At 40.5% G+C, this 27,461-nt stretch overlaps 2 protein-coding genes and 1 long non-coding RNA gene across 12 annotated transcripts in view; 2 read left to right on the top strand and 1 right to left on the bottom strand.

Moving 5' to 3' along the window:
• RSRC1 (arginine and serine rich coiled-coil 1) overlaps nt 1-1,750 on the top strand; it is a 139,672-nt gene extending 137,922 nt beyond the window's left edge. For all 3 annotated transcript variants that reach the window (XM_084530005.1, XM_084530007.1, XM_084530006.1), the window contains one exon: nt 48-1,750. In XM_084530005.1, the coding sequence (XP_084386131.1) occupies nt 48-140 (93 nt within the window). In that variant the 3' untranslated portion in view covers nt 141-1,750. The remainder of the gene's footprint in view (nt 1-47) is intronic.
• On the bottom strand, nt 223-10,906 carry LOC311441647. 2 transcript variants are annotated; one of them, XR_014696110.1, is made up of 5 exons: nt 10,429-10,906; nt 9,456-9,593; nt 6,577-6,854; nt 5,077-5,208; nt 223-762 (listed from the first exon to the last, which is right to left on the bottom strand). It is a non-coding gene; the product is annotated as an uncharacterized lncRNA (long non-coding RNA). The 2 variants fall into 2 exon arrangements; XR_014696111.1 differs by lacking the exons at nt 5,077-5,208; nt 6,577-6,854; nt 9,456-9,593; nt 10,429-10,906 and adding an exon at nt 2,459-3,077.
• A 782-nt stretch (nt 10,907-11,688) lies between these two features.
• MLF1 (myeloid leukemia factor 1) lies at nt 11,689-27,015 on the top strand. 7 transcript variants are annotated; one of them, XM_084530304.1, is made up of 9 exons: nt 11,710-11,912; nt 14,540-14,633; nt 16,046-16,208; nt 18,754-18,798; nt 20,985-21,074; nt 21,940-22,068; nt 23,130-23,289; nt 23,847-23,979; nt 24,885-27,015. In XM_084530304.1, the coding sequence occupies exons 2-9, from the start codon at nt 14,587-14,589 to the stop codon at nt 24,985-24,987; spliced, it is 870 nt and encodes a 289-aa protein (XP_084386430.1). In that variant the 5' UTR covers nt 11,710-11,912; nt 14,540-14,586; the 3' UTR covers nt 24,988-27,015. The 7 variants fall into 7 exon arrangements, with proteins under 7 accessions (XP_084386432.1, XP_084386431.1, XP_084386430.1 ...); XM_084530309.1 differs by lacking the exon at nt 11,710-11,912 and adding an exon at nt 14,102-14,225; XM_084530305.1 differs by lacking the exon at nt 14,540-14,633 and having other exon boundaries at nt 11,699-11,912.
• The last annotated feature ends 446 nt before the right edge of the window (nt 27,016-27,461 follow it).

Below are 27,461 nucleotides of genomic sequence, written 5' to 3'. Positions count from 1 at the left end.
GTTAATGACTTGTGCCTACTTTATTTCTTCCCCCCTTCTTCTCTCAGCTGTTTATCGAGAAGGCAGAAGCAGAAGAGAAGTGGTTTCAGAGGCTGATGGCACTTCGGCAGGAACGGCTGATGGGCAGTCCGGTGGCCTGAGCAAACTCCTGTGACCATAGTATACAAGTTCTCAATGAATGCTGAGAAATTCTACCATTAAATGTTTTATTTTTCTCTTTTGAGGGGATTTTAATACTCAGTATGAGATGTACAGAGAATAAATATTTCATCCGAATAAACAAGAGTGTTCTATCCTCAGTTTTTTTCCCCTAACTCATTGCTGGGTTACTTGTAGCGCTGAGAAGGGAAGGCTATCAGAGCAGTGTAATTTGCTTTTTCTGTACTGGATTCCTCGTGGGTGCAGACTTGACAGCCCAAGGAGACGTAATTTTATACCTCCCAATCCCCCCAAATATATAACCGTGCAGCAGTTTAAAGATAAATGAAAAAAATAAGACTGTCAAAGAAAGTTCAGATTTACCAGTGCTCAGACAGTAGGAGTACAAATGATTCCGCCCTGGGCCATTAGATCTTTTGCAGCCGTAGAAGGATTCAGGGCAAATTATGTTGCTGTTATCTCGTCTTCCTTCCACCTTGTGTTACGGGAGCAGCTTTTGAATCCTGAACATCTGTGGGCGGTCTCCTCGCTGAGGGGCTGTTCTGAATTGATGTGCTCATCCGCTTGCTCCAGCCTTGTCCGGGGTCCTCGCTTGTGGTGGTCCTGAGTGGAAATAAATGTTTTAAATTTCCCTGAGTATCTGCCCACTGCTGTTACCATCCTGGTAGATGTAAGGAAAAACTATGTTAACCTTTTAAATAAATTAGTTAGATTTTCAGCAGTTTTCAATAACTGTATTTCCTGTGCAATTTTAAGCATATTAAGATGATCAATAATAAGGCAAAGACAGTCTTCTCTGAATTCTTAATGGGAAATAACATAAAGTTTGTGTCTACTGATACAGACCTTTATCAAAAAGACAAATGAAATACCTCTTACTGTACAGACAGTTTTCAGTATATGAAGTTACCATTTGTCCAAGTGTGACTTTAAAATAATGGGAGATTAGTCACATTTGACCATATCAAGCTTATCCCTCAGGTATATTTAAAAAATATGGATCTGTCCATCATCTAACTAAATTCCAGAGATCAACCAAATAAAATACAAAAGTATTTCTTTTGAGGTGTTTGGTAAATCTGTGAGAAAACTATTCCATCAAGAGAAGACTAAAATAAGCCTCCAACTACTGGACATAATATCTCATTGAAATTACCTGCCTGGGCTTTCCTTTGGGAATGAAGAAATTCTTAAGGCCTTTTTTTTTTAAAAAAAAAAAAAGTTTACTTTTCCTTGTTCTCAGATCTGCAGTGAAAACAATCAGAGGGAAAAAGATTCTGGAAATGTGGAAATGTACTTTGGTCATCTTATTTTTATTTTTGTTTAGATCATTGATGGAAAATGTATTAAATTTGCATTCTAACATGTTTTTAAGTTTTCATTGTGAACACTGTTAGTTTTACGTGGTCCTGCATTAAAATGGCTATCTGTGTTTCAAGACTATCTTGTCTGCAACAAAAAGTGGAAAAAAAAGTTGTTTGTCTTGTTTCATTTCAGCATTTTCAAGTGGCAAATATCTGTCATTGTCCTGTTTTCTAATCGCTTTCTATGTTTCTTTCATAGTAAATAAAAAACTGTGATCTCCACATAAGGTGCAGAATTAAATTCCTCTTTTTCACACATCGTGTCAGATAATTCTAGTAGTTTTATTTGATGCAAAATGATTCTTTTTATTTAATTTGCATCCCTACACGTTATTAAGAAAATTCTACAAACCAGTCAAAGTAAATAAGACTTAATGGTAATAACAAGATGTGCGTACTATTTCTAATCAATCAGTAATTAAATTTGTCTGTGCTGAAGGAGAATTGTGAGCAAGATCTGGAAAGAAAATGGAAAACAGCACTTAGATCTTCTGAAATGCACTGAGAGGTTGAGTATATGGTCCTCTACTGAGATATGCCAAACATAATTTGAGACACAGAGCAAATCCTTGTCAAGTTGATTTTTACAGTTGCAGTTGCAGACTGGTGTTCGGAATAACCAATAAAAGAACCATTCAGAATTCGGTAGTTTTAATGAAATATTTAACTTGTTTCTTGCCCCAGTGTCTCTGTGGAAACTGTTTGTTTAAGGAGCAGTTTCTTCTCCTTTAGGCCCTATATTCTCCCACCTTCTCCCAACTCCTGTTTTGAACATTCATTACATGTACTTGAAGTTTATGAAGTTGGTGGTACTGGGAGAAGGACCTGTCAGGATTGGGTTTTTAACTTGGTGCCATCTGTCACAAATTAGCAAGCGCACTATCCTTGTTAGAAACCTGTGAATTCATACAATGCAGATGTTTAAAGATGCCTACATCGAGTCGGTGATGCTCAAGTGTGTGATTAACGAAGGGAAGGTTTCACACAGAGTTGAGCAGCAATCTGAGCAGTGCCAGGTGTTGCATCCTGCAAGTGGGTTTCAATCTTCTTGTGGCTCCCTCGTTGCCTGTAGTGAAGCTGGATGTTCAAAGCACTGATCCTTGTGATGTTCGTGGCCTTCTGCAACATTTGTTTGCAGTGACTCTCGGTGCTTTCCAAAGCTGAGCCCTATTAAGGGGCCCTGGATCAGCACTCTGCCTTTCTGAGAACCTGCTGTTGCTGCTTTTACAGTTTAACTTTCAGCAAAAATAGAAGCTGTTCCACTGAGTTTGCTCTTGTAGAGTAAAATAAAGGTTGTATAAGGCCAATCCGTGGGGTTATAAGTGTAAATGTTTACCACAGCACTCTTGATTCAAGTTGTGTAAACTCTCTATTTCCTTCTTTTGCTTTTACTTGAATAGCAAGCATCCTGTGATAAATTATTCATTTTCCTGTCAAAGGTAGACAGATATTTGAACATGAAAAATGAAGTATGGAAGAAGGCAGCAACATTACAAATAAACTTGATTCTATAACCAGCACTGCAAGACTACAGAGAAATTTGAAAAACTTGCTACTTACAATTATTTTATAAGCTTTAGGCACATTTTCAATGGTTATGTCAAAATATATGTGCACTCCACAAGTTCCATGGGTGGGGTGTGTTCACTAGAGGAAAAGACAAAATATGTTACCTAATCGGATAGCCAGATACAAATGTTATTAACTGTGTTGTAACACAGACATGAAACTCCTATCAGTGTGCACCAGTATAATTTAATAAGGCAAAAACCTCTTGCCTGTGAAGACCTTGCTTCTTTTTGTCATATTTTGTACTTTATTCTATGCTCCTGGTAAAAATGAACGGATTCCTGATTAAGAAAGGGGAAGAAACGGCTGTTTGTTAGCTGTCCGGCCAGGACATAGAACTATTAGGGGGACTGTGCAGCCCTTAGAGACAGCGGCGATAAGGTTTTGTCATTCAGGACGTGTGACTGTGTCTCTGATACAACTGGCGGTAACACAAAGTTCCTCATAATACCAAAGTGCCTTAAATCTGACTTAGACAAATCATGTGTAGGAGTGAAAAGATAATGCTGTAACTTGATCCGTTCAGACTTCTGGTAGTCAGCAAAGACCTCTACCCCTAGAAATTACATTAGCAAACTCATTTCACTTAGCCTGCTGAACAGCCACCATCAATTAAAATCAAACTCGACTGATTTTGATTTGATAACTTTCAGGTAAAATGTTCGCTGGCCCTTTCTGATTTCATCCGTCATCCAGCATCTCCACAACTATTTTTTTATTATGATAGTTGCTTGAAAATTAGCTCTGTTTAGTTTTAAATTATGGTGGTTACAACATTTTAGAAAGTTTTTTTTCTACTAAAATAATGTTAGCTCCAAAACCCTGCCAGCCAGGAGATCAAATTTTGCTACTTCTGCTGCAGCCTCTCAGATATGAACAGGACTGAATGATCCCGAAGGCTGTTTTGCCGTCAGTAACCCAAAACCAACCTCCTCGGTGATTATAGTTTTCCATTTGTCAAGTTACAAGAAGCAGGTTATTTTTAGTGGAGATCCTTGAACTCTAGAAACCTGTTTCAGAAGAGATCAGTTTGAACCCATGACTTAATCCACCCATGATACAAGGCTTCAAATAGTAGCAGTAATAAAAAGCAATGCTCTAAGTATTATTACGGCAGAATTTAAACTTTACCATTTGTAGTTTTGACAACATATTACATGTATTTCTTAATTTTTTTTTTCCTGACGCTGTTCCCTTCCCTCCTTGTTTTCCTCCTTTGCTGAGACCTAGAATAAAAAGAGTAGCAGTGGACAGGCCAGATTATGTGACACAGGGGAGCAAGACTTAGCCACTGAGTCACTCTGGAATTGCCACTCCAGGATGAGATGTGACACGATCCTTGTACTCTTTCTGGAGTTGAAGCTCAGCCCAGAAAGGGGAGGCGGGAGCTCAGCTCCTGGTGCTGGTGCAGAGCCATGCTTCACGTCTAGCTGGGCTCCCACCCATCAGAGCGTGCTTCACGAGCTGAATATTTGTTTTCTAGTGTTACTTAAACCCAGGTGAAAATGAAAAACACTTCTTGGCTATTGCTTTTGCTTCTTTAGCAATACAAGAAGGATTAGCACTGCACGACTGTAGTCCTGTAGCGGTGATACGAGAAGCCTTTCAGCCCTTGGGGATCATTTCTGAGCGCAGTATTTCGAAAAGGCTGTAGTTTAAAAGGTGCTTGCTGAGCTGCCACTGTAAAAATCTCGTTCCCACTAGATGTCTCTGCAGTCCCAGCGCAGTCGTCGCACGAACCTCGGTGGCCACCTAGAAAGGCTGTATAAATAAATGCACGGAAAGCGAACCTGCCTTTTTGTTTCCTAACTGGAGCTGGAGCTCAGGTATCAAGACAGAGCACTGCTGCCTTAGAATCTAAATCTTTTCAAATAAAAAATACTGATCCAACAGGTAAAAGCCAAGCATGTACAATGTATTTGGTGCAGTCCCTGGGGGAGTTTATCGGAGGAAGATGTACCCTCTCTGTCCTGAAGCAGTTTACCACATCAGGTGGTGAGCTCTGCGATGGGCAGCTTCTGGCACTGCCTGCTGGGGACAGGACTGTCACCTTCCTCTGGGCGCTGCAGGTGCTCCCGGCTGCTGGAGGCAACAGCTGGATTTTCAAGTTACAGTTCTGAAAGGAAGACATAAACAAATCTCATTAATTATTATTAGTGGGACCTGAATACTGCTAACATTTGTAAAAATGTCAAACGTGGGTTTTTTGGATACCTTTTCAGTGATTTCAGAGTATTTTTCTGTAAGTTATAGCCGTCTTATTTCAGTATTCATACGAGTTACAGAGCTGGGTGACTATGTGAATTGATTATACATTTAAATAAAATATTAATGTAAATGTTATTACATGTCTACCGCTAGTTGCTTGTAGTAGAATGATGCTTTTATCTGACACTTACCAACAATTTATAACAAACTGCTTTTGCAAAATACTCTGCGTTGGGCTGACGTTACAGATGGAATGCAATCAGTTTTTTAACAACACTATCAAAAGGCCACTTCCACTAAAAAATATGCTTAAGCCTCTGGAAATTGCATTGCATCTTTAAGCCTACCTGTAAAAGACTTTAACTGTAAAAATGTAAGAAGTAAGGATACCTCATTTATGCCAATACATTTTAAATTTAAATAGTAACTGCTGAGCCTTACAAAACTGACTGGGGATTGAGCACTGATTGTCTGAGTCCTCTCAAATTACCTTCAACCTTGCTTCTGACATTGCTTGGTTGTACACGGAAGGCTACAGTGCAGAACTGATCAGAGCCCCCCAGTGACCTGTTACCAGGTTTTTTTCCAAAACAGCTCAGAAAAAGGACTTAGTTTTAATACACTGTGCTGGTTCTCCATAGATAATCAGAACTAAACTTTCCCTGCACTTCTGGAAGTTAGGGGCTGCAGCAAATGTAATTAAAAAGTAATTGTGTAATAAAAGCTGGCATTTTCTCCTTAGAACTGATTACACCTCTTCTTGACAATTAAAACTGACAATTAATTCCTGCCTTACCTGTGAAATTAGTCATATACCGTGATCATTTCTGAGCTGTATAAACGTGATGTTGTGATAAGATGTGCATTTAATAGACTTGTTTTCTACAGGGCTGATTTAAATATGGCTTTAATATTCTCTGCTCAATGAGCAAGATTTGGTTTTACGCTTAGAGACAAACAGCCTAAGGCAGGCAAGACCTTTTGGATTAGTTCTGTTATTTGAACAAACACAGCACTGCCTGAACTGCGGTCACCAGTTCTAGGTAGTGGAGAAATCTGGCTCCAGGTGGTGCAAACTGCCTGAAGCTGGGAAGAGCTCGGGTTTAGATTCCCCTGGAGCTGGCTGGTGCCGGCAGCAGGTGAATCAGGCAGCTCTGGCTGCCTAGCTGTGCTAGCCCCCGGGTGTGTGACACCACGCGATGTGCACCTTTGTTTGTCTGATTCTACATCTTGGTGGCCAAATCCTCAGCTCCGTTTGCCAACCTTCACTACTCACCTGACACAGATTCTGCCACAGGAATACATTCGCTGCCTTCACTCCTGGAGCCAGCAGTTTGTGAATCTCGAGGCAGAACGCCTCCAGTCCTGGTGCACAGAGGAGCCCCCACCATCTCTGTATGCGCTGCTGTTGGCCACGTGCACTGCTGAAGGAAGCATCAGAGCAAGCGCCAGGTGGCTTTGCCCCAATAATCAGAAAAAAATCAGGGCTGCGATGGTGCTGCTACTGGAGTATGAGTTTTTTCCTCCTCTTCCACATGCCAGAGAGATCAGTCACTGCGATTTAAGAAACAAATATGTCACCTCACAGAAGACTGCTCAGGTTCAGCATCTTCAACATTTATTGTCTGGTGGTTTGGCCATTGGGAACAGCAAAATGAGATAGCTGCGAATTGCTGGAGTAACTCAGGAATAAAATTCCCTCTGCTCCCTAATCCTGTAACGTGTGCTGCCATAGTGCTTATAATTAAATAGTTGCTGTACATGATGGCAACAGAGCACATTTAAACAAACATTATTTTTGGACCAAATCCTGAGATCAATGATAAGCGCTCCACTGGGACCAGGTTTTGATTCTTTTGTTTGTTTGTTTTCTTAATTTATTTATTTATTTATTTATTTTTCAAATGAGACTATATATATTTATAAGCCTCCATTTTCACCCTGATATATAAGAATAAGAACAGAACAGAAAATTAGGGCTGGTTAAAACAAATACAGTTTCACTTAATGAAAAATAAACCCAGGAAATCATCGCTACAAGATGTACTTAACGTCAAAAGCTCAGAAACTCTCAAGTGGGTTTATAGTTTACATAGAGGATGTGAAAAATGACATTGCAATAATAATTTTTAAAAGAAACAAAAGCTTATCCTGCAGGTCTTGGAAATTAATTTCTATTACAATGCTGAGCTATTGCGAGGGCAGGCTGTCACCTACCGCTGTTGTGCACTTTCTAGCAGTTTCTTACGAAACATCTAGATCTGGTAACTCATAAATAAGACACTGGACACCACGGATTCTTATAAGGTAATCCAATCTGGCAATTCCTACAGCTCTCATACCGGTATTTTGTAAACAGCTACTAAATAAGTAAATGAAATCAAATATAGATTTTAAAGAGGGAGCAGGTCTCTCGCATTTCTCTGAATCTAACAGAATATATTGCACCAGTTCTTTCAATTATCTCAAAGAAGCCCCAAAATCCCATCCTTTTACTGTGCTGAAGCCTCCCAGATACGTAAGACTTCAAATGCACTTGACACAAGGCGAGGATCTGTCTCACAGTCCAAATGATATTTGCTGCCCTGACAACAGCACACAAGCATTACTTATTAATTCATACATTATTGATAATCCTCTAATTTGTGTGTGATGGGAGGAAGTTGGTCTGCAAGTAAGTTATAAATGGAAGGTTATCAACAACTTGCAGAAGCTGGTGACAATGCTATATATAGCTGGTCCCAGCACACGCTCTGCCGATGCCACAAAACACGTTTCTTACCCACGGGTGGGACGAGTGCAGAGTTAGGAATGAGCTTCTACAGCAGCTACCGTAAAATAGTTGCTTTTTAAATAAACTTCAAAGACAGAACAGTTGCTTTAAAGGTTATTTCCTGATGGAACACAGCACAAAGTGAGTCTCAGACTGTGCCTGTACACATAAATGTTTGCTCTCACAGCAGTATGTATGTGTCTTAACATCTAGCCAGCAATATCGTCTGTTGGTGTACAATCTTCAGATGGGTTCTGGCTCTCATTCCAACAAAGCAGTTGCTGGCTGGCACTTTGCCTAGTTAAACATGTATGCAGTTAGGCAATTTTCACCTCCAAGTGTTAAGCATGCCTACTGGTTAAACATAATCCTTGTATAAAACAGTAGCTGATGACTACACAGAGAGTTGGAAATAATTCTGTATTTCTCAGCAATTGCACCAATTGTTTTTCATGTATTTAAATATATCGTACATAGCTCTACAATACTAAATAAGTTGATCACAATCAGGATCTCGTTTCGGCCTCACTCTAATTGATTTGTGCTCTGGATGGAACAGAAAACAAGCCGAAGTGAAACTGCTCCAGAAAGGAGCCACTCAGCCTGAAGAGTTGAGATGAACACAAGTGTTAGTAGGAAATGTTTGGGGCAGGAACCTAAACAAATACCTGCGGAACTGAGAGAGAACAGAGCATTATAAATACCAACAAGACGTCAATATGGCAAAATGACCTTTTGTTCTAGATGAATATGTTCAACAAAGCTCTGAAGTCTGAATCAGATGTAAATAGTCATATCACCAAAATGAATAAGAATTAAGAAGGTAAATTAATTCCTAAGGGAAATCACTGTAGATCTCATTAGTTCAGGAACAAGATACCTTAAAACTTTTAATTAAAGATAATATTTACTGCAAATGAATAAGAGTTGGCAGGTTTCAGCAGAAACCATAATCTCATTTATGCAAAGTTTTCTTATATTAAGGCAGACATCATTAATCTCATTGGAGATGCCCTCCAGACTGACAGTGCTGTAGCACTGAGGTGATTTCTTACAGAAGTCTTTTTATCTACACAAAAGAAATCTAACTCAAGCAGACACAAACCATAAGAAGGCCTGAGCAATTAGAGATATCACTCTGTGCAAATAGAGTACTGACTTTATCGTGTTAGTGAGCCTCTCGTAATGAGCTGACTTCTAACAGGGCCCATCTTCCCACTAGCAGCCGAAAAATTAACAATAACTAGAACTCATATTGCTCAGTTATCTGCACAGTAATCCGTCTCAGGATCTGCTCTGACTTGGGAAGAAATTTCATCTTCCAGAGTCTGACTCCATAGAAAATTAAATAACAAACTGTAGATGATACGATGCACTCTCACCAGCTGTTGGAAGGCTCCACATTTCCTTTTTATCACTGTACAGAAACGGCAACGGGTTTCTTATTACAAGGCAGAATTCATACAAAGGCTGCCCTGCACTAACTGAACGTGCAGTCTGTTTTGGGCCATGTTCAGAAACTGTAAGTAAATGTCAAAAAATAGTTAGTTAGGTTTTGGTAACCGCAAACAAGTTAACCGCCCTAAAACATATGTTTTGAGAAGATAAAGCTCCATGTGGGTAAGAATTTGCAGGATTTTATATCTGACGTGCTAGTTATGTTAACAAAAACTTGCCTTGCTGGTTTGTAGCAAGTAATTAATACCCACCCTAGCATACCATGGCATGGATATTAGTGAACTGCAATAAGAGCAAAAAAACCCAAATTGATCCAGGGTATCTGTCTATTAGTCAAAATATAATGGCAAGTAATTAATAAATGAGCACTGTACATGACCTAATCATTATGGCAAAGTTACTGCATATTGCATGTCCAGTACAAATGCAATTGAGCTTCAGAGTTTTATAGAGCTTTAAAATCTGTAGGTTGAAAGACTAACTAGAGTGCAAAAGATGACATTACCACAACGTTCATAATATTTTTTGTGTGCGGTTCAAAACAAAGCTTGAATTCTGTCTCTGAGCAATAAAAAAGTTCTTTGATAACATCATAACTGGCACAAGATTTTGTTACAAAAAGCCCCAAAGCACTCGAGTTCACTTCCATGACTACAGCCTGATTTGTTTTATTTGCTAATCTTTCATCAGAAATGTACAAACAGTTCACAGACTTCACCTGGATAATCAATGTGTAACCCTCTTTCTGTCATGCTTCCCTGCCCACCGGTCAGTCAGCATAAACATTTTCACTGTAACAACTGCTCAGACTTGGAGTGCATCTTAAGGCTGCAATATCACCACTTGCTAGGATCTAAAGAGAAGTCTACATCAGTAGACAGCAAAATCAATGCTCACCCGATTACAGATATTTTTCAAAAATATTGCAGGCTCAGTTCATTCATCTTTTATGTCGGTTTTCCACTTTGGGCCAAATACCAGCAGGGCTGCTTCTGCAGTATGATGGATCTTAGTGGGACTAAGGATCTGCTTTCATGACTGCCATATAAACACTCTCGTGCTCTCTCGTCCCACCTGGTCGTCCAGGGCACATTTTTTTGTCCTTCCCCTAAAAGCTGGGAAATTGAAAAAGAGGTGAGGAGGGGAGGAGAGAGCCTTCACCGTCTCTCTGCAGGAGATATGAGAGGAAACAACCCAGAGCACGCAGCTCTGAAAAACTTTGCCATTTAGACCAGAACGTTTCCTCACACATACACATTTATCTCCATAATTCTCCCATCTTATGAAGAACGGTGAGATTTCTGCAAGCCTGATTCCTGCAAACCAAGGGCTAAGTTTATGCCGAACCGCAGCTTTCTAACACACTCCCACATGTCCACAGCCATTCCGCTCCCCGGGAGGCCTCGATATCTCTCCCCATATATTTGCCCATGCCCAGCAACAGGTTTTACTGAGGGGGTTTCTCCCTTACAGGAGGCCGTGGAGCTGATTCTTCCTGCGGATAAGACAAAGATCTATTTTTCCCTTTCTGTTTAAGCACTAACCCTAGCCATGTTTGCTCTCTGGGACTGCTGCAAAGCCTCAGCATTTGGGTCTGTCTTGGGAGCACTTTGGCGATGTGGAGTGAAAGGTGTCCAGGTGTGCACAGCCTGCCCGTGTCCCTGACAAGCGGATTTTGCCCGTTTCGGCCTCATTTTTGTGTAACTCTGTGTTTTATGCAACATTTCGTCACGGCGCTGCTCACGCCGGGCGGTGTGAGGCGTTTCATCGCAGCCCCTCAGCGAGGGGTAAGGGGGGGGTGGGCACTGCCTGCCCCTCACGGCACACGGACTTTATTTTACTGCCACCTAGCGGGAAAAAAATAAAAACAATAAAAAACCAAACAAAACCCCACGATTATTTTAAAAAGTACTAAAAAGTAGCGGCTCCCGAGCGCAGGGAGCAGCCCTGAGGGACCCGTCCCCTCACGGGGCTGAGCGGGTCCCCCCCCCCCTCACCCCGACCCCCCCCTCCCCTCAGCGCCCCCTCAGCCCCGAAGCTTCTGGAGCGGGGCCGCGCGCGGGAGCCCCGCGGTTGCCATGGCAGCGGCGCCGCGCGTCACGTGACCGGGGCGGGGCGGCGGGCGCCATCTTGTGCGCCGGGGGCGGGCGGCCGGTAAAGGCGGGGCCGGGGCCGTGACGGGACCGGCCGTGAGGTGAGGCGAGGCGAGGCGAGGCGAGGCGAGGCGCCGTCCTCCTGTCCCTCTCGTCCCTCCCGTCCCGTTTTCAGCTCGTCTGCCTGCCCCAGCCCAGCTCCCGGCCTCAGGGAGCTCGCCCGCTGAGGGGACGCCGTCGCGCTGCGAGCCGCGGGGTTGTGGCGAGGATGGACAGGTGCCGCATGCTGTAGGTTTTCTGTGGTATTTCTCTTCATTTCTTTCTTTATTTGTTTTTATTTTATGCTGTGGGGGTGTTTCCGAGCTGCTGGGGGCGGTGCGGGTGCGGGGACCAGCCCTCAGCGAGCCCCCAGGGCTGGGCAGGGGACACAGAGTGCACGGCGGCCTCAGCGGTCCCTAATATATATAAACATAGGGCACCTGGCATTGCCTGCAAAGGTAAGGGATGTGAGGAGGAGGGAGGCTAAGCCCCGAGCCCGGAGGTGCGGGTTTGTTGCCGTTTCCCCTGGTTACCGGGCGTTTTGCCCCGGTGCATCCCCATGGGAGCCTGGCCCCGGCCCTGCTGCAGCCTCTGGGGCTCTGTGGGGCTCATGAGCACAACTGGCTTCAAGCTTCTAACAGCTCATCCTTATTTGTGGGATGTGCAGGAGCTGTGGCTGTGTGGGTCCTCTGCATGGCATTAAAATATTAACAGCGAGTAAGCTTCATTTGTAGTGATCTGCAGCGTGCTTCTGCGATCCTTTGACACATCAGCTGCTCTCCTTCTCTTTATTCACTTTATTCATTTTATCACAGCTGTTTTAGAATGCCTCGTGCAGTTCAAAACTGGAGGAAAAAGATTGTGGAAGATAGAGGATGGGAGTGCATGTGAAAAAGATCGATGTTGAAATTCATTTTCTTGGCACCATCCTCGTAAATCTGTTTTACATATAGTTAAGGAAATGAGCTTCTTACTTCAGATAAGATGAGCTTCCAGAGCAGCCTAACAGCAGGCATCTGTTGCCCCACAAGGAGAGATCTGGAGCGCTGAACTGGAAATAGCGTGTGGGTGAGAAGTGAGGTCTCCATCTGCGAGCAGCTGCCTGGGGAAGCAGCAGTCACTCAGCCCACGTGCTGCCCGGCCAGCTGAGCCCTGGTGCCTCAGACAGGTGCAGAAGGTGGAGCTCCTCTGCCCGGTGCAGCTGTCCTGCTTATTTAACTTACTGATAAGCAGCTTTTGTCTTATTGCTGCAGGTGTTATTGGTGGTGCTGTTCTGCAACTTCAGTGTTGTGTTCCATCCTAACTTGAAAAATGTGCTTAATGTAAAGTGTGGTTTTCAAAAATCCCAAACCGAATTTATCATTTTAAGACACTGTTTCTTTTTAACTGAGCAGGAGCATGCACTGAAGTAAGAAGTAGCAGTTGCAGTACTTCTTGCAGTACTACTTGTACTTCTGCTGTGTGCTGTAACAGGTTTCAGCTGAAACTTCAGGGCTTAAGCCTGAGTTGGACACAAACTTACCCAGTCAGATGCGTCTTGGTGACAATCCTCGCTTGCATATGTGCTAGCAGCATCAGCCTCTGCATTTTCAGTGTCTATTTCTCCATATAGATGTACTTGTGTGAGACCTTAACAGTCTTAAGAGGCTAAACATTCAGTTCTCTTTGATCCCTTCAAATACATATTAATTAAAAGTCAAATAAACTACTTACAAGACAGAAGTGCAAGTTCTGTTACTGCAGAATACTGGAAAGACAAACGTACAAATTGTTCCCATTCTGAACTTAATTTTGAGACTATTTTGTGGTGCTTAACATACCAAGTGTGTGAAATCTTTACAGAACTTCCTTTCTCTTTCCTCCTCACCTTTCCAGTATAATAGTGCAAAGTCTGCAAAAGTCATGTGTGTCTCAGCCAAAGTACTTCCCCCACCCCTGCTCAAATTTAAATTTGGCTGTCATCAATGGTAATTAAACAAGGCTGCTCTACACCTGTTGCTGTCCTATGGTCTGTGATTGGGACAAAAGACTGAAGATCTTGCATCCTTTATTGGGGATATTAAGGAGACTTTGACTTGCCTTGTATATATGTGTCATAAGGGTGATTATACTCCTTTTGTAAATCGAGTTTGTCATAGGAGACATCCAGAGGATATGGTTAATCCTTTTGGAAGCCTTCTGTTCCAGACAGGTTCTGGCTTCCCACTGCTTGTGCCCTGCTCCAGAGCATACAGAAATCAGGCTATTTCTCTGAAAGCTTGACAGTGCTAGATTTTTAATAAATGTTTGCCTAAAATCTCCTTGGGGAGACTACAGTTCCAAAACAAGTTGCTGCATGGTATATATCCTGCTTCCCTGTCCCTGGTGCTAAGAAGCTGTGTTTCTAAATTGTTTTGTAGACCTTTATTTTATCTAGGACAGAAAAATAGAAAAATACACACACACCCCCCCACCCATCCAAGATAGTTTTCACTGCAAGTATATCAGATCCTTGTAGGAAGGTGAATGGCCAACAGAAGTTGCCAGAGACATTAAAAGAAGGCAAAAAGAAAATGTCACAAGGTACCAAGCACTGCTTTGTCTGGTGACACACGTTGCTACATGTTGTGCACAATAAATCCAACCAATTTTTCCTACCTAAATTAAACCTGTTGAATTGTATTTTACTTCAGTGTTGTGATAACTTAATTGTGGGTGCCCTCCTTCTGAACTGGAAGGGAATAGGGAGAAATCTTCTAAGTTATAGATGGAATGCAGTTCATATTTAGTTTGTCTTAATAACTGCACCGGTCTGAAGTTTGTGGTGTTGAAAGAGACTGGAGGCATGCACATGCTGCGCTGGTGTGTTCATGCTTCCCTCATCTTGGCTCACGCAGTGACTCTTTGCATCTGTTCTTCATCCTGTGAAAACCAAGCTGGCTGCATGCAAGCTGCTTATCGCGCTGGATTGAAGCTAAAGCCGGCAGTCATGTGAGTGGGGAGATTAGGGCCTGCTTATGGCAGTGGAAAAACTACTCCTGGGCTGTAACGGCCTGTCTGCACCACAGTGCATGTGCATCACTTAAAGGGATACTGGTGGGTTAAGAGTCCTGTTTGGAAACTAATCTAGCTTTATGTTTCTAATCTAATTTCTGTTAGTGCATTTCTCTCTTTTACTTAAAAGGAAAAATTAAATTATATGCAACTTTCTCATCAAAAGAGACAGCAAAGAGATCAGAGTGGCCGCGTGGTGTGGAAACTGGTACTCGTGGGTCTGGAGGAGAGGGGTGGGGAACAGAAAGCCTGCGCAGGAGACTTGCAAGGGATGAGTGGGTACCAAAGAGGTCAGAGGAACAGCCAGGAGCTTTTCTTCTTAGGGTCAGGGGTTGTTATGGGAAAGGTCGTGGTGCCCTGGAGAGAAGGAGGGTGAGAGCTGTATGGGGAGTGCCAGGAAATTGCTAGGAAGAAGATGAGGTGCTGCGAAGCCTAGGTAACATACCTGGGAAGTGACAGAAGTGACTGGTAGTGCTAAGAAAGCAGCTTGCAGGGGGAAAACTAGGCTGGAGATGGAGGGAGGAAATGAAACATGGTTCTTGTATGAAGTAATCACTTCTAGCATTTGGACCACAGGCAACGGTGTTATTCATATAATGTCAAATTGTCTTTCTTCTTCTGGCCTCAGTTTGAACTCCCTAGTTCTTGGCCAAATTAAAGAATGCAAAGAATTAAGTAAATTGCAACACTAGCAATATTTTACCTTCAAGGCAAGCTTTGGATTACTTATGGGGTTCTGTGGGATTTTGGAGATAGATATTGAGTGTTTAGAAATGGGACAGAAAACTTATCTCTTCTTTGAGTTTGTTCTTCCTGAGTGGAGGAAAGGGCTGTGAGAACATGACTTGTGAAGGCAGGGGAAAGGGAAGGCAAAGGTACAGTGGTGGGGGATTAAAACAGCGGGGATGGAGTTGGCATGAACTTGAGAATGGTATTACAATATCAGGGGTTAGAGGTAAAAGAAGTAGTAAATAAAATGTATGTCAGTCTGTAGTTCCTGGCAGATTGAAAGTCCAGGATAGAGTAAAATAGGTCTGCAGAGGATGGGTTATTTTAGAAGAGATAATGCAGTGTGGCCACCTGAGAACACAGGAGAGCAAGGAAGGCATCTGAGAAGACAAAAACTAAAACAGCCACCCACCCTGGGAGATGGGAAGAACTGTGGGACAAGTGGCAGCTCATGAGGAACAGGAGGGTAAAAATGACTGCCCTGTTGGGTCCTATTAAATAAAAAATATGGACAGAGCGCCGTATGGAATGATAAGAAAAACTGAATTTTAGAAATTTCAGCTATTTTACATTGTTTGGAATTTAAAAAAAAGACTTTCTATGTGCAATGTCTTTTCCAGTGATCCTTTTGCCGCACACCATGAATACATGCGGCAGATGATGAGAAGCTTTTCTGATCCTTTTGGACGAGATCCATTTTTCAGTATAACAGATGGCGAGGAGAGAACAGTAGATCGAAGAGTGCGCCAGGATTCTCAGGTTGCTCTGAGAGGAAATCGCAGAGTAAGTCTTTTCTTAATCTCTAAGGATTGCTACACGGAATTTACATTTACTGGTAATAGAGCTGGCTTCACATTTCCATACTTACTAAACTTGGCCCAGTGGAAACGGAGCCTCAACTGTTACACCCGTGGTCAGATTGTCTTATCACTGAGTAAAATGTGAATATATTTTTAATTAGTTAATGGCTTCTTGTTTAAGCATTTATTACTGAACACTGACAGACTTGTTAAAATTTTAATTTTGACAGAAACAAAACTGTCTATTATTGAACACTGTTCATTTAATTAAATGTCTTCAATAAATATTTATCAAACACTTGTTTTAATGAATATGAAGCATTAAATGTTTCTATTGTAGAAAGGCATTAAAAAATCCAAAGCCGGAGCCTTCTCTGAACATGATTTCCCTTTTATGCTAACTTCTCTCTATGAGGTACATTGATATGTTGGTGCCTTTACTCTGCACTTGAGTATCTTGTGTCTAGTTACTTATGTTGAAATTGGATTTGAGTGAAATCATAGTTCCAGCCACCTAAATAGTATCTATACAGATATGTTAAGCCCTGATTCAATCTCTTTGTTGTAACTAAAGGCTTCACATTCTCTATTTGGTCTGATTCTCTTTGGTCTCCTCTGTGTACATAGCAGGTAAGTATTAAAGATCTGGGGGATTTGTATGGAACCTGGTATTTCTGTAAACTACCAGCTGCAGTTAATAAGTGGGTAACAATGTTTTACATGAAGTAACTTTTCAACTGCCTGGGCATTCAGGACAATTATAGCTTATGCTTCTGTAACTAAGTCTTATCTCTTTTCTGTGTTTAGAAAGAATGTACATTCAGTGTTGGTTCCTATTCTTCCACCAAGCTAAATACCTTGCTTTTGAATGATCTCTTCATTTAATGAACAATGCTTGGTTTTTAAAAAACAATTGGAAGGCAAAACATATTGCTGTTGTTATTCAAACCTAGATGTTAAGAGCCTAATAAGCACAGTTGAAACTCAGACTGTCACCTACTTGTCAAAAGGGTAACTGTCAGATTCCTTCCTCCATGCTCATACCTCACCAGTTAGTTTCAAATATAGATTCAAATATAGATGTCGCTGGATCTAATTGGGGCATGGTCTTTTTCTCTGCTGAAGCAGGTTCTTATGCCTTGGTTCAGTAGATGCCAAAAAACAGATTGGACTTCTTTTTTCCTTGATACCTTAAGAGATTTCTATCCCTTATTCTTACCAACAAGTTAAAGCATGCCATGCTTTATCTGTGGTTACGGAAGGGAACTGAAGGTGCAAGAGCACTGTTATTTTGATAAGCACAAAGGAATTCCATATGTGCTAAAATCTTTCCAGTATCTTTTAATGTTCCTCATCTTTCACCTAAGAGGTGTAAGATGTCACAAAACTATACTGATTATTTGAGCCTCATAGTTGTCATAGACTTGTTTTATTGGCAGTTGCCTAATCTACAGCTTTTAGTATGTATTATAGAATAAGGACTCCATAAACTTTGTGACTTAATTTCTGATGATATCCTTTGATACCTGATATTATCATGCTCTTTTCTGTCACTAATATATTAGTCTGTAAGAGTTCATGAAGTTATTCAGGAATTATATAATTCCTTCTGTTCTTACTATGAAGTGTTTAGTACTTCTGCCCAACCGGCCTTTCTTTAGATAGGCTTTTATGTAACTCTCCAATCTTAGTTTCCTGGAAACACCAATTTGTTTCCTAGCATTTCATTGCTGTGTTGTGTAGGGTTATTCAATATCAGTTGGTCAAACAGGAACTGTTCTTGCTGGTGTTTTTAGCTACATCTATTTATACAGCTTCAGAAGCATGTAACTTGCTCATGGGGGATATGTCTTCAGGTGGTTCTATATATGATGATAGACTTACTTAGACCTTCTTTGCAATGACCTTTGAAACTGCTGACAAATTAGACTTCATTTGGTTTATTGCAGGAGATGATGGTTATTTTAGAGAAATCTTTTATAAACACATGAGTCTGTAATACATAGTGCTTGTGAATGGGTCAGCTGCATTGCTTTGAATTTTAGCACTTAAACATGCTGGTCTTCTGAAATCACATAAACTTCCATTAAATGGGGCTATTGATTTGTTGTTTTTAATCAACTTTGGATTTCTATGGCATGAATAGAACAAAGTGTTTTCAGAGCAGTAGGTGATATCTGAATGACTGTGTCTTATCGTAAATAATTTTAGTACACAGATTACGTTATACAAGTGTTTTTCAACTGTTAAGGGTTTCTAGTACCTACATATGAATAAGCTTAAAAACAATAGCTGTCACAACACTTAAAACATAACTAGCATTAAATATTTTTACTTCTCTATACCCAGAGACTGCTTCATATTACATTGTCATGGCACTCTGAATTACCAAGGTCCTCTTGAATGTTTATCTTTAGATGATCAGAAATGTTTAATGTCACTTGCTGTATGTGAAAATGCAAAAGGTATTTCTGCTGTGTCCCCTACTAGGTACAACAGCTAAAAGACACTGGTCCTTTTTCTTCCAGGCAACAAGCTACTCCCTCATGCCCTTTGCAGGCTTTGGTAGCATGGTCAGTATCCCAGGAGAAACGATCTTTGTGCCTCTTGCTAATACGTGCGTACTGTCAGCATAACTAAAGCATGGACAAGGGCTGGTGTTGGTGTGCTTGCAACCTGCTCTTACTGGTGCTGGGGTATGAGACACTACATAATTAAAGATCATTTCGGATTCAGTGAAAATGCTGGGTGTAGGCTAAATATGCTGGTGTGGAGGCTGGAAAAGTTACTATTTAGCAGCTTGCTTTTCTGCTCCGTGGTGTCTGTTAGGGCTTGTTCTTGAGTGGAGTTGAATGAAATAATACCTGGAGCAGGACTCCTGCCCGAGTGCTGCCTGTGCATGACCACTAATGGCTTGCAGCATGCTTGTGGCCGTGGTGCTCACCGAGACCTGTAGTGCTCGTGGCTAAGACCAGCCAGCTTCAGGAGACAATTTCTGCAGGGACTGGGCTTGGGATGGTTTTGAGCTGCAGGGTTTGGGGCCCTGAATATCCTGTAAAAGATCTGTAACACCTACCTGAGGGAAAGCAGATCTATTATTTGCCTCAGAGGTTTTTGCTTCCTTTGGAGAGCTTTAAAGAGTCCTTAAGTTCAAAACCAGGAGCTTAATTAGTGGCTTTTAATTGGAGATTAGGTAAAAATAAGCATGAATATTTTTGAATGTTCAAAACTAAAAATTACTTGTTTAACTACCTCTTACAGAGGCACAGAATGATAACTTGCCCTGTTCAGGAAGTGCTTTAGCTAGTCGAAGTCCTTTTGCTATTACACAGACCAGTTTTATCCCCCAGTCTGTAGTGTGAGTCTGTAGCTACAGCTGATTGCTATGTAATGTTCTTGGTTCAGTGTCCAGACTTATAACTGTAGAGAGCAGTTTTCTGGAGTTACTGATGTTTAAAGTTAGTTTAAGGCATCAAATCATTATTAATTTATAATTATAATTATTGCATAGAGCTTTTGATAGCCCTAAAGGATCCAAATTTCTTGCTGCTTGGGAGAAGACTTTCTGAACCTGAATTTTACTGAGCTTTGTGCTTATACTGCAGATTTTTGATTTTATAATACAGTTACTTAAGTGTATTTAAATCTAATTGCATATATTTCCAGTAGTTGGAGGAATGTGGGGCTTGTTTACTGTCAGTAGCACCTTGGTGATGCCGAGGGCCTGCTACGTGCAGCCCTGCACCTGCCTTCCCCTCCCTGCTCTGCAGCCTCCTGCTGAAGCTGAGCCTCCACCCAGTGCTGTGCCCGCAGCTGAGCAGTGTGCTCCAGCCTGAGCCCCTGGTGTCAGTGACCAGGCACCATGGTGGGGAGTTAGAGCAGCTCCTGAGTAAAAGTTCATGGTACAAGGGGAAAGGCATGGTGAAAATCATCTCTACCATCCCCACCTGCTGCACTGGAGAGGAGCCCAGAGGAGCATGCTCATTTGGGAGTGCACTGCAAGCTTCCCAGGTGGCTGCTTAGGATAGCCTACCCTTTTCCCTACTTTGTCTCTTTGGTATTTTTTGGTTTCTTTTTTTTTTTTTTTTTTTTAAACTAAAGATAGCTTTCATCTGTGGAGGCAGTATATGCCATCAGCTACAGACCCTACTAATAATACTGTGTGTAGAAACCTGTCTTAATGCCCCTTGTGCAACACTGGATCTTTTGCTTTCATCTCAAAATAATGAATGTTTTGTTGGATACTTCCATAGCATCAGGTAATTAAGTTGCCATTAGGATCCTGAGTTAGGGTTCTCTGATCTTTCCTTGTTGCCAGTTTTAGCTGAGTAACCACTTTCTTCTGAAAAGGAACTGTCATCTGGGATGCGTTTTCAGTGTGATTCCATATGTATTAAGGGATTTGCATAACAAAGATAATTTGATCTTCAAGTACGTAAGGTATGGAGTTAGGTTAGAGTGCATATGGCAATAGCTCTAGCACACTAGCCACAATATGAGCTTACTCATACTTACATTCTAGCATCAGAAGTCTTCCAGTTTTGTCTTTCCAGCATCTCAAGCTTAGCAATCAAGTTCTTTGTGCTAGCTTTCATTTTTTCACTTGAGAAAACGCAGTTTGTCTTACTTGTCTATTAATGGCGGGCTACGAAATACCCTGTTGGTCTTCCTTGCAGGAAAAAAAAGCATGTCAAAAACAGCCTCAAATTGAAGAATCACAACACTTTGATTTAATTTTAACTGTTGTGTTGTCTTTCAGCATGATGCAGATTTTGGGGACCCTTTTTTTGCAATGGACAGAATGATGTCAAATATGAGAAACAGCATGCTGGAGATGCAAAGAAAATTTGTAAGTTTTTTTACACTTGTTTTAAAACTCTTTGTAGTAAAGAATGACAGTTACTTAAAATGTTACTCCAAAATTCCTGCTAAGAAAAAGGTTACTAGCTGGAAGCAGACAGTAAGAAAACACTGCTTCCCACACCCACCCACAATATATAGCGGTGTTATTTCAGTGTTGTCACTGATTATTTGCCAACAAGTATACATTTAGAGTAGTGTTGGTTCTCTAGAGCTTCAAACTTCTCAGAGTTATCTGGTTTCTGGCTGTTGCCAGAGCTGACACCTTAAGTGAAGGAGCTGTCTGAAGTGTTACTGACTACTTAAACAACAAAACACCAAACACCTAAATGCCACCCTGCATCTAGATCTTCCAGTGTGTTTTATTTTCAGTGCGGCTTCTTTCTTCAGTCTTTGAAGATAACACTGATATCTCTTAAGTGTTACTGAGTATATTGACTGTGTTACTCTGATCTTGTAAAATGGCTTGTTACCATCATTGCTCAAGCCCTGTTTCACCTGAACTCTTTGTTTCTTACTGTGTATTGTATGGGGTAAGACTGGCCTTACAGGTTATCTTCAGTACTAAATTAAGCCATGCCAGAACAAACTTCTGAGCGGTTGCTTGTTACTGCCCATGCTCTTCATTTGTTGACATGCTTCCTGGCATGGGGAGGCTGGTGCCCAGACAACACTAGGACAACAGTAGGAGCATATCTAATGCCTGGGTCTGTTCTTGACAGCCTATAACTGTGGTGCCGGGACTTGAGGATTAATTTATCAGGGCTATTCCTCTTATTCGTAGTCTTAGAATGTGAGAAGTGTCTTACCCACAACATCACCTCTTCTTAATAAGAAGACTGTATTGCTTGTAGGATGAGCTGTCTCTCCATCCAGATGCACACACCTTCAGCTCCTCCTCTGTGATGACATATTCCAAAATCGGGGATGAACCGCCAAAAATTTTCCAAGCCTCAGCTCAGACGCGCACAGCTCCAGGAGGTGTAAGTAGTCCTGAGCAAAAGTGTGGTATGTAATTATCAAGTTCATCCATACCAAACCTCAGTTTTCTTCCAGTTCTGTCTGCTGGAGACAGTTACTCTTATAATTTAGAAAAATGTCTTTGTAAATGTAGTCTTTAATAAAGAATACTTATACTAATGTGCTGTTTTCTTCCTTGTTATTTGTGTATTTCTAAGTATATATCTAAATTTTATACCTGCCAAAGACTGGAAAACTTGAGTGCCAGAACAGCTAATTTCTCAAGGAGGTCTTCAGGTGTCTTGCTCTTTGCTATAAATCACTTTCTGTGCATTTAAAACTAAAACTGTCTACAGTAGAAGATAGCAAAAGGCAGTCTACTTATGCAAAACATCATTCTCTTTACTTGACTACTTTTAAATGCTTATGTAAGGCTTCATATGAAGATGCCCTTTCATTGACTTCGTCGCAGCTGTTGCATCTAATTCTGCTAAGAAATTTGAATTTGAATTTGAACCCTGAAGCAAGGTTCATGAAAGACTATATGTGAGCAGTAAAGGCCGTTCAGCATGATTGGCTGTGGGATATGTTCAAGCTCAAGCAGACACTCAGTTATCAAAAAGGTTCTAATAATATACTTATGAACACAGTGATAAGTGGTTGCCTGGGTTTCAAGCCAGTCAACATGACAACCTAGTAATTAGTTGTCCCTTCATACTGAGAATATTGGCATCAGCTATTACTCATTCTGTTGTCACGGAGAATGTTGAAGACTTGTCTGCATGTAGTATATTTAGACTAGGCTTTTTTCCCAACAATTAATATCCAGCATGTGCGTTAGTTATGGAGCTTTAGATGTTCTTGTTTAATCTTTCTGTCTGTTGGCAGAAGGAAAATAGACTTGATCTGTGTTGTGGTATATTTCCTGCCAACACAAGAAGTAAGGCAACTGGAAAAGCATGTAAAACCTAACTTTTGAAAAAGTCAGATATTAAAAAAAAAAAAAATTGAGGAAGAAATTTGATAGATTTGTTTTTAATCTTTTTGTTGTTGGAAGGACACTTACTTCCCTTTTTTTGTACAGGTTAAGGAGACAAGAAAAGCACTTAAGGATTCCGAAAGTGGACTGGAAAAAATGGCTATTGGTCATCACATTCACGATCGTGCCCATGTCATAAAAAAATCAAAGAACAGGAAGACTGGTGATGAAGAAATAAACCAAGAATTCATCAACTTGGATGAAAGTATGTCCTTTTTATGCAGTTTTCTATTGTTATACACTGATACCAATTTTGGAGTACTAGTTATAGTTCTTGACATTGCAAAAGGGGCAGTCTTGCAGAAAGTGCTAAGTCTGCAAATCAGTTCTTATACTCAATAAAAATTCAAACATTTGAGGCTAAGGTAACCATTTAAGCATTCTGTTACAATATACAAGCAAATAGTGCCGATTATAATAGCTGTTTGTATTTGAAGGTACTTCAAACACATTTTTAACGGAATATTGCTATCTGTTGTGCATTAGTTTAAATGGCCATACTGCTCATGTTGGTAATAGAAAAGATGTATTTCAGAGATGCATGATTAAAGTGTGCAGATACTTTTTACAACACTGACTTTTCTTTTATCTTTGAAACTTAAGCCCAACAATGATTTTAGTTGTCTCAAACAGCCTAGAAAAAGTTTGCAGGTTGTGTACAAAATCATGAACAATGCTGTACAAAAACCTGCTTGTGATTAAATGTTTTTTCTATCTTGCTTGCATTGATTTAAAGATAATATTAAACTAACTGTTTTTCAGCTGAGGCCCAGACTTTTGATGAGGAGTGGCAGAAAGAGATAACTAAGTTCAAGCCGACTAGAACCAGATACAATTTAGAAGCTCCAAAATACAGGAGTATTCAGCACATACCTAAGGAAGATGGATTAAAAAGGTAAAAATAGTTTGTTACTAGATAAAGGAAATATCAGCAAAAGTGAAAATTCAATTCTGAAGTAATCTGTTTATGAACAAACAATCCTCACTGGCAATCTGAGAGCACTTTTTTTGCTCCAGCTTTTCTGATGATGTTGCAATTAATACAAGGCAGTATTTTTATAATCTTGAAGTTAGTATTTTGACTGTGCAAATTGCTTTGATTTAACAGGCTAAAATGTTACAGCATTTTTTTCTAGAGCTGCATGCCAGTGCTCTTAGCTCAACTATATATAGGTGTTAACATTCCCTCCCCCAGTTGTTAAACTGGGCTAGTTGCATTAAGATAAAATCCTCACTGAGGACTAGGTTAATCTGTTCTCCTGGGTAAAAGGAAAGACACCTTCCCTACAGCTGAAGAGAGAAAAACTCCTCTCTTCTGGGTTAGATTTCAAATGAGACCTCTTATAATCCTAAAATGAAGTTTGTGTAGGGAGGAGTGCTTCATCTGTAAACCCAGGAACCTCTCCTGCTATCCACCAAGCTTCAGTTTTTCTCCTACTGATGTAGTTTCAGTGGAAGGTGTAATGCCTTTATCAGTTTCATGTTTGGTAGAGAAGAAGGCTGCAGAAGGGGAATATTCCTGTTCTCTAAGCTACACAGCACTTCTGGTACCTCTTCAGTCCTAGAAGCTTACTACAAAGGCTACTTTACCTTCATTTTTCAAACAAAGCTGTTTCATTCTTCCCATCAAGTGTGCGAGAGGAGGGAGCAGTTCAACCCTGTGGTAGTAACAGCACAGGTTTGGAGGGAATCTGTTCTACAAACAATGACTACACCTTTACATCAGTAATGAAAAAAATGTATTTCCCCACCCCTGCATTGTATGGTGGTTGTGATTTCTGTTGTGCTTCTCTGTTTCAGGGAGAAACCACTTGCATCTGTGGGTTCCAGGGGACCCAGAGTTTCTATGGAGAACCTCAGTGTGAAAGGAACGCATGTCCCCATCAAAAGCAGCAAAAAATAAAATGTTTCCATTGTCCATTTGGATGGAGATTCTTCAAAGAAGATAATGGTGCTGCACTGCTTATGTTCATATAAGTATACACATGTATGACCAATCTGTCTTCTGTTTTAGTGTGTCTCGCTACTGTACTCTATTGACTTTTGAATGTCGTTTAAAACTTCAGATCCTAGGTTGTCATCTAGTGTCAGTAAATATGAAAAAGACACAAAACAAACCTTTCTACTTAAAAGCACTTTAATAGTTTATCAGTAATTCTGTTTAAAAAATAGATGCTTTGGTTAGCAGAGTCTCCTCCACTTACAACTGTACCAGTCTCAAACTTCTTATTAAGCCTGATAATTTTGTCCCATATAGTGCAACTTGCACAGAAAGTAAATTCCATTCTTACTTTGTGTGGCCAAAATAACTTGTTCTGGTGACACAGCAATCAACAGCCATTTCGGTATGCTGTAGCCACTGTATATGTAGCTTTAAATTCATACTTTAAATTGGTATAGGATCCCCAGATTTATCTTTTTTTTTAAATGAAGAAAAGTGAGAGGAGTACTAAAATAAGAAATTGTGTTTATCAGCATTCTTTCGTTCATAAGCTGCACTTAACATCTCATCTCCATCCCTAGCCTGTTAATCTCATATTTCTGATCCTTTGTATGTTTCCTTTGGAGGTAGCCCATTATTCTTCAGTCTTGAAGGTTCTCCATAGAAGTTTTTCACTACTCTAGAATAATATCAGTGTCCTAAGAAGCTCAGATGTAACTATCAGCTCTTAATTTGGAAGAACATGGGAGAAATGATTCAGTAATGTGCAACCATTCATTATCATTTCTTGTCCTAAAAAAATATCCCTACATGCAGGAAACCATTTCCCCCCTCAGCTGAGATGAGATCTTATTTCATGCACTGATTTAATGGATGTAAAAGGATCCTATATCTAACACTTGATCTCCCTTGACACTTTTTTCATCATCATTTGGTGAAAGGGTCTGGTTCTATAGGAAAGCAAACTGACTGAGAACAGGAAGTGTCTCTGTATTAGAAGTGTTAAGTTTGTGTGCTGTCTTGTTACTCTGAATTGATCTCATGTTGTAGAATAAATTTCTGTAGGTACAACATTCTAGCATTGGCACTAAAGCGTATATTTCAAGGCTAAAGCATAGTGTAGCCTTCAAAAAAAGTCAGTGTTAAAATTGTTTAATATTCATATGACTAAAAGAAATAGTCTAGGTTTATCTTTCTGCAGGTTCCTCAGATTATTTAATGTTGTGTAAAAAAAAAAAAGTACTTTTATTGAACTGACAAAGACAATAGTTTCTCTGCTTAACAGTGGCCTTCTTTCTATTATTAGAGCAAATACTAGTAGCAATAATTTTTTTGCTGTTGCACTGTTCCACCAGCAGTCAAGGTAAGAGGATTTACTGTAGTAGGCAGCGTGTGTTGTGGCTCAGACGTGTGCACATCCCTTCTGCTGCCAATGCTGTGGGAGCAGAAACCTCTGACAGGGAAATGGGCAGAAAGCCATGTGTAATATCACAGTAATAATACCTGTGGAGGATGTCTGCCAGAATCCTTAATCTAAGGACGCTTTTATTCTCTTCAGAAGGTAAGAGTACAGCTTAGGGCCTGATCCTTCATTCACTGAAAACAACATCAATTTTGCAATTAGTTTAATTGAGAATATCAGGCCATAGAGGCATTTTTCAGGTGTCACTTAAATTTCCTAGTGATAAATAGCAGGAAACATGTTGTAACTTCAAGAGAAAACAACTGAATTTTGGGAGATGTTGCTGTTTAACAGAAGACAATTCATCTGACTGCTTATATTTTTGCCTGTGCTTTACTGGGATGGATGAACGTACACAATTGAGAAAATGGGAACATCACGGGTTAGAAAAAAAATCTTGGTAGAAAGGGGCTAATAGTTGTCATAGACTACTTTGTTATGCAAAACAATGTTAATGTTATGCAAGAGAAATTGTTGTACATAGGAACATCTGAAACTATAGTTCTTTAATAAAGAGTTATTTATTACTTATGCTTATTGTGTGGCTTACTTTACACCACAATGATATGTGCATCAGTTTGGGCTGCTTTAAAATATTCTTCCATATGACATCAGTGGCAACACAGCAAGGGGTCTGTTTCCAGAAGAAAAACATGCATTTACCACAAACAACACAAAATAGCTTTGCAGCAAGGAAACACTTGGTGTTGGGCCAAGTGTTTCTTGTATGAAAGACTAAGTTTCCCTCATATAATCATAGTATCTCTATTCTCAAATACTTGAATAAATTTGCTATATATATATATTACTTTATTGAGCTATGACTTGAGTATTAGTGTGTCATCACTTCCAACTGCTAGCATATGCGTGCTCTTACCCCATGCTCAATGCAAAGTAATTGCTTCTCTTTCAGGGTGGGGCTTAGCAGAGGGAAGCCATGCAGGGTAAATGTATCAGCTTCACATGCTGCCTT

This window comes from Aythya ferina (genome assembly GCF_964211825.1).
Source record: "Aythya ferina genome assembly, chromosome: 9".
NCBI lineage: Eukaryota > Metazoa > Chordata > Aves > Anseriformes > Anatidae > Aythya > Aythya ferina.
The sequence above is the reverse complement of the archived record's forward strand: the minus strand, read 5'-3'. Positions and strand labels throughout refer to the sequence as shown.

Bases quoted from the DNA above. Each gene is read 5' to 3' on its own strand.
- MLF1 (XM_084530309.1), top strand. The intron at 18,799-20,984 runs GTCAGTATCCCA...GTTGTCTTTCAG, and splicing joins TTGCAGGCTTTGGTAGCATG to CATGATGCAGATTTTGGGGA. The intron at 21,075-21,939 runs GTAAGTTTTTTT...TATTGCTTGTAG, and splicing joins TGGAGATGCAAAGAAAATTT to GATGAGCTGTCTCTCCATCC.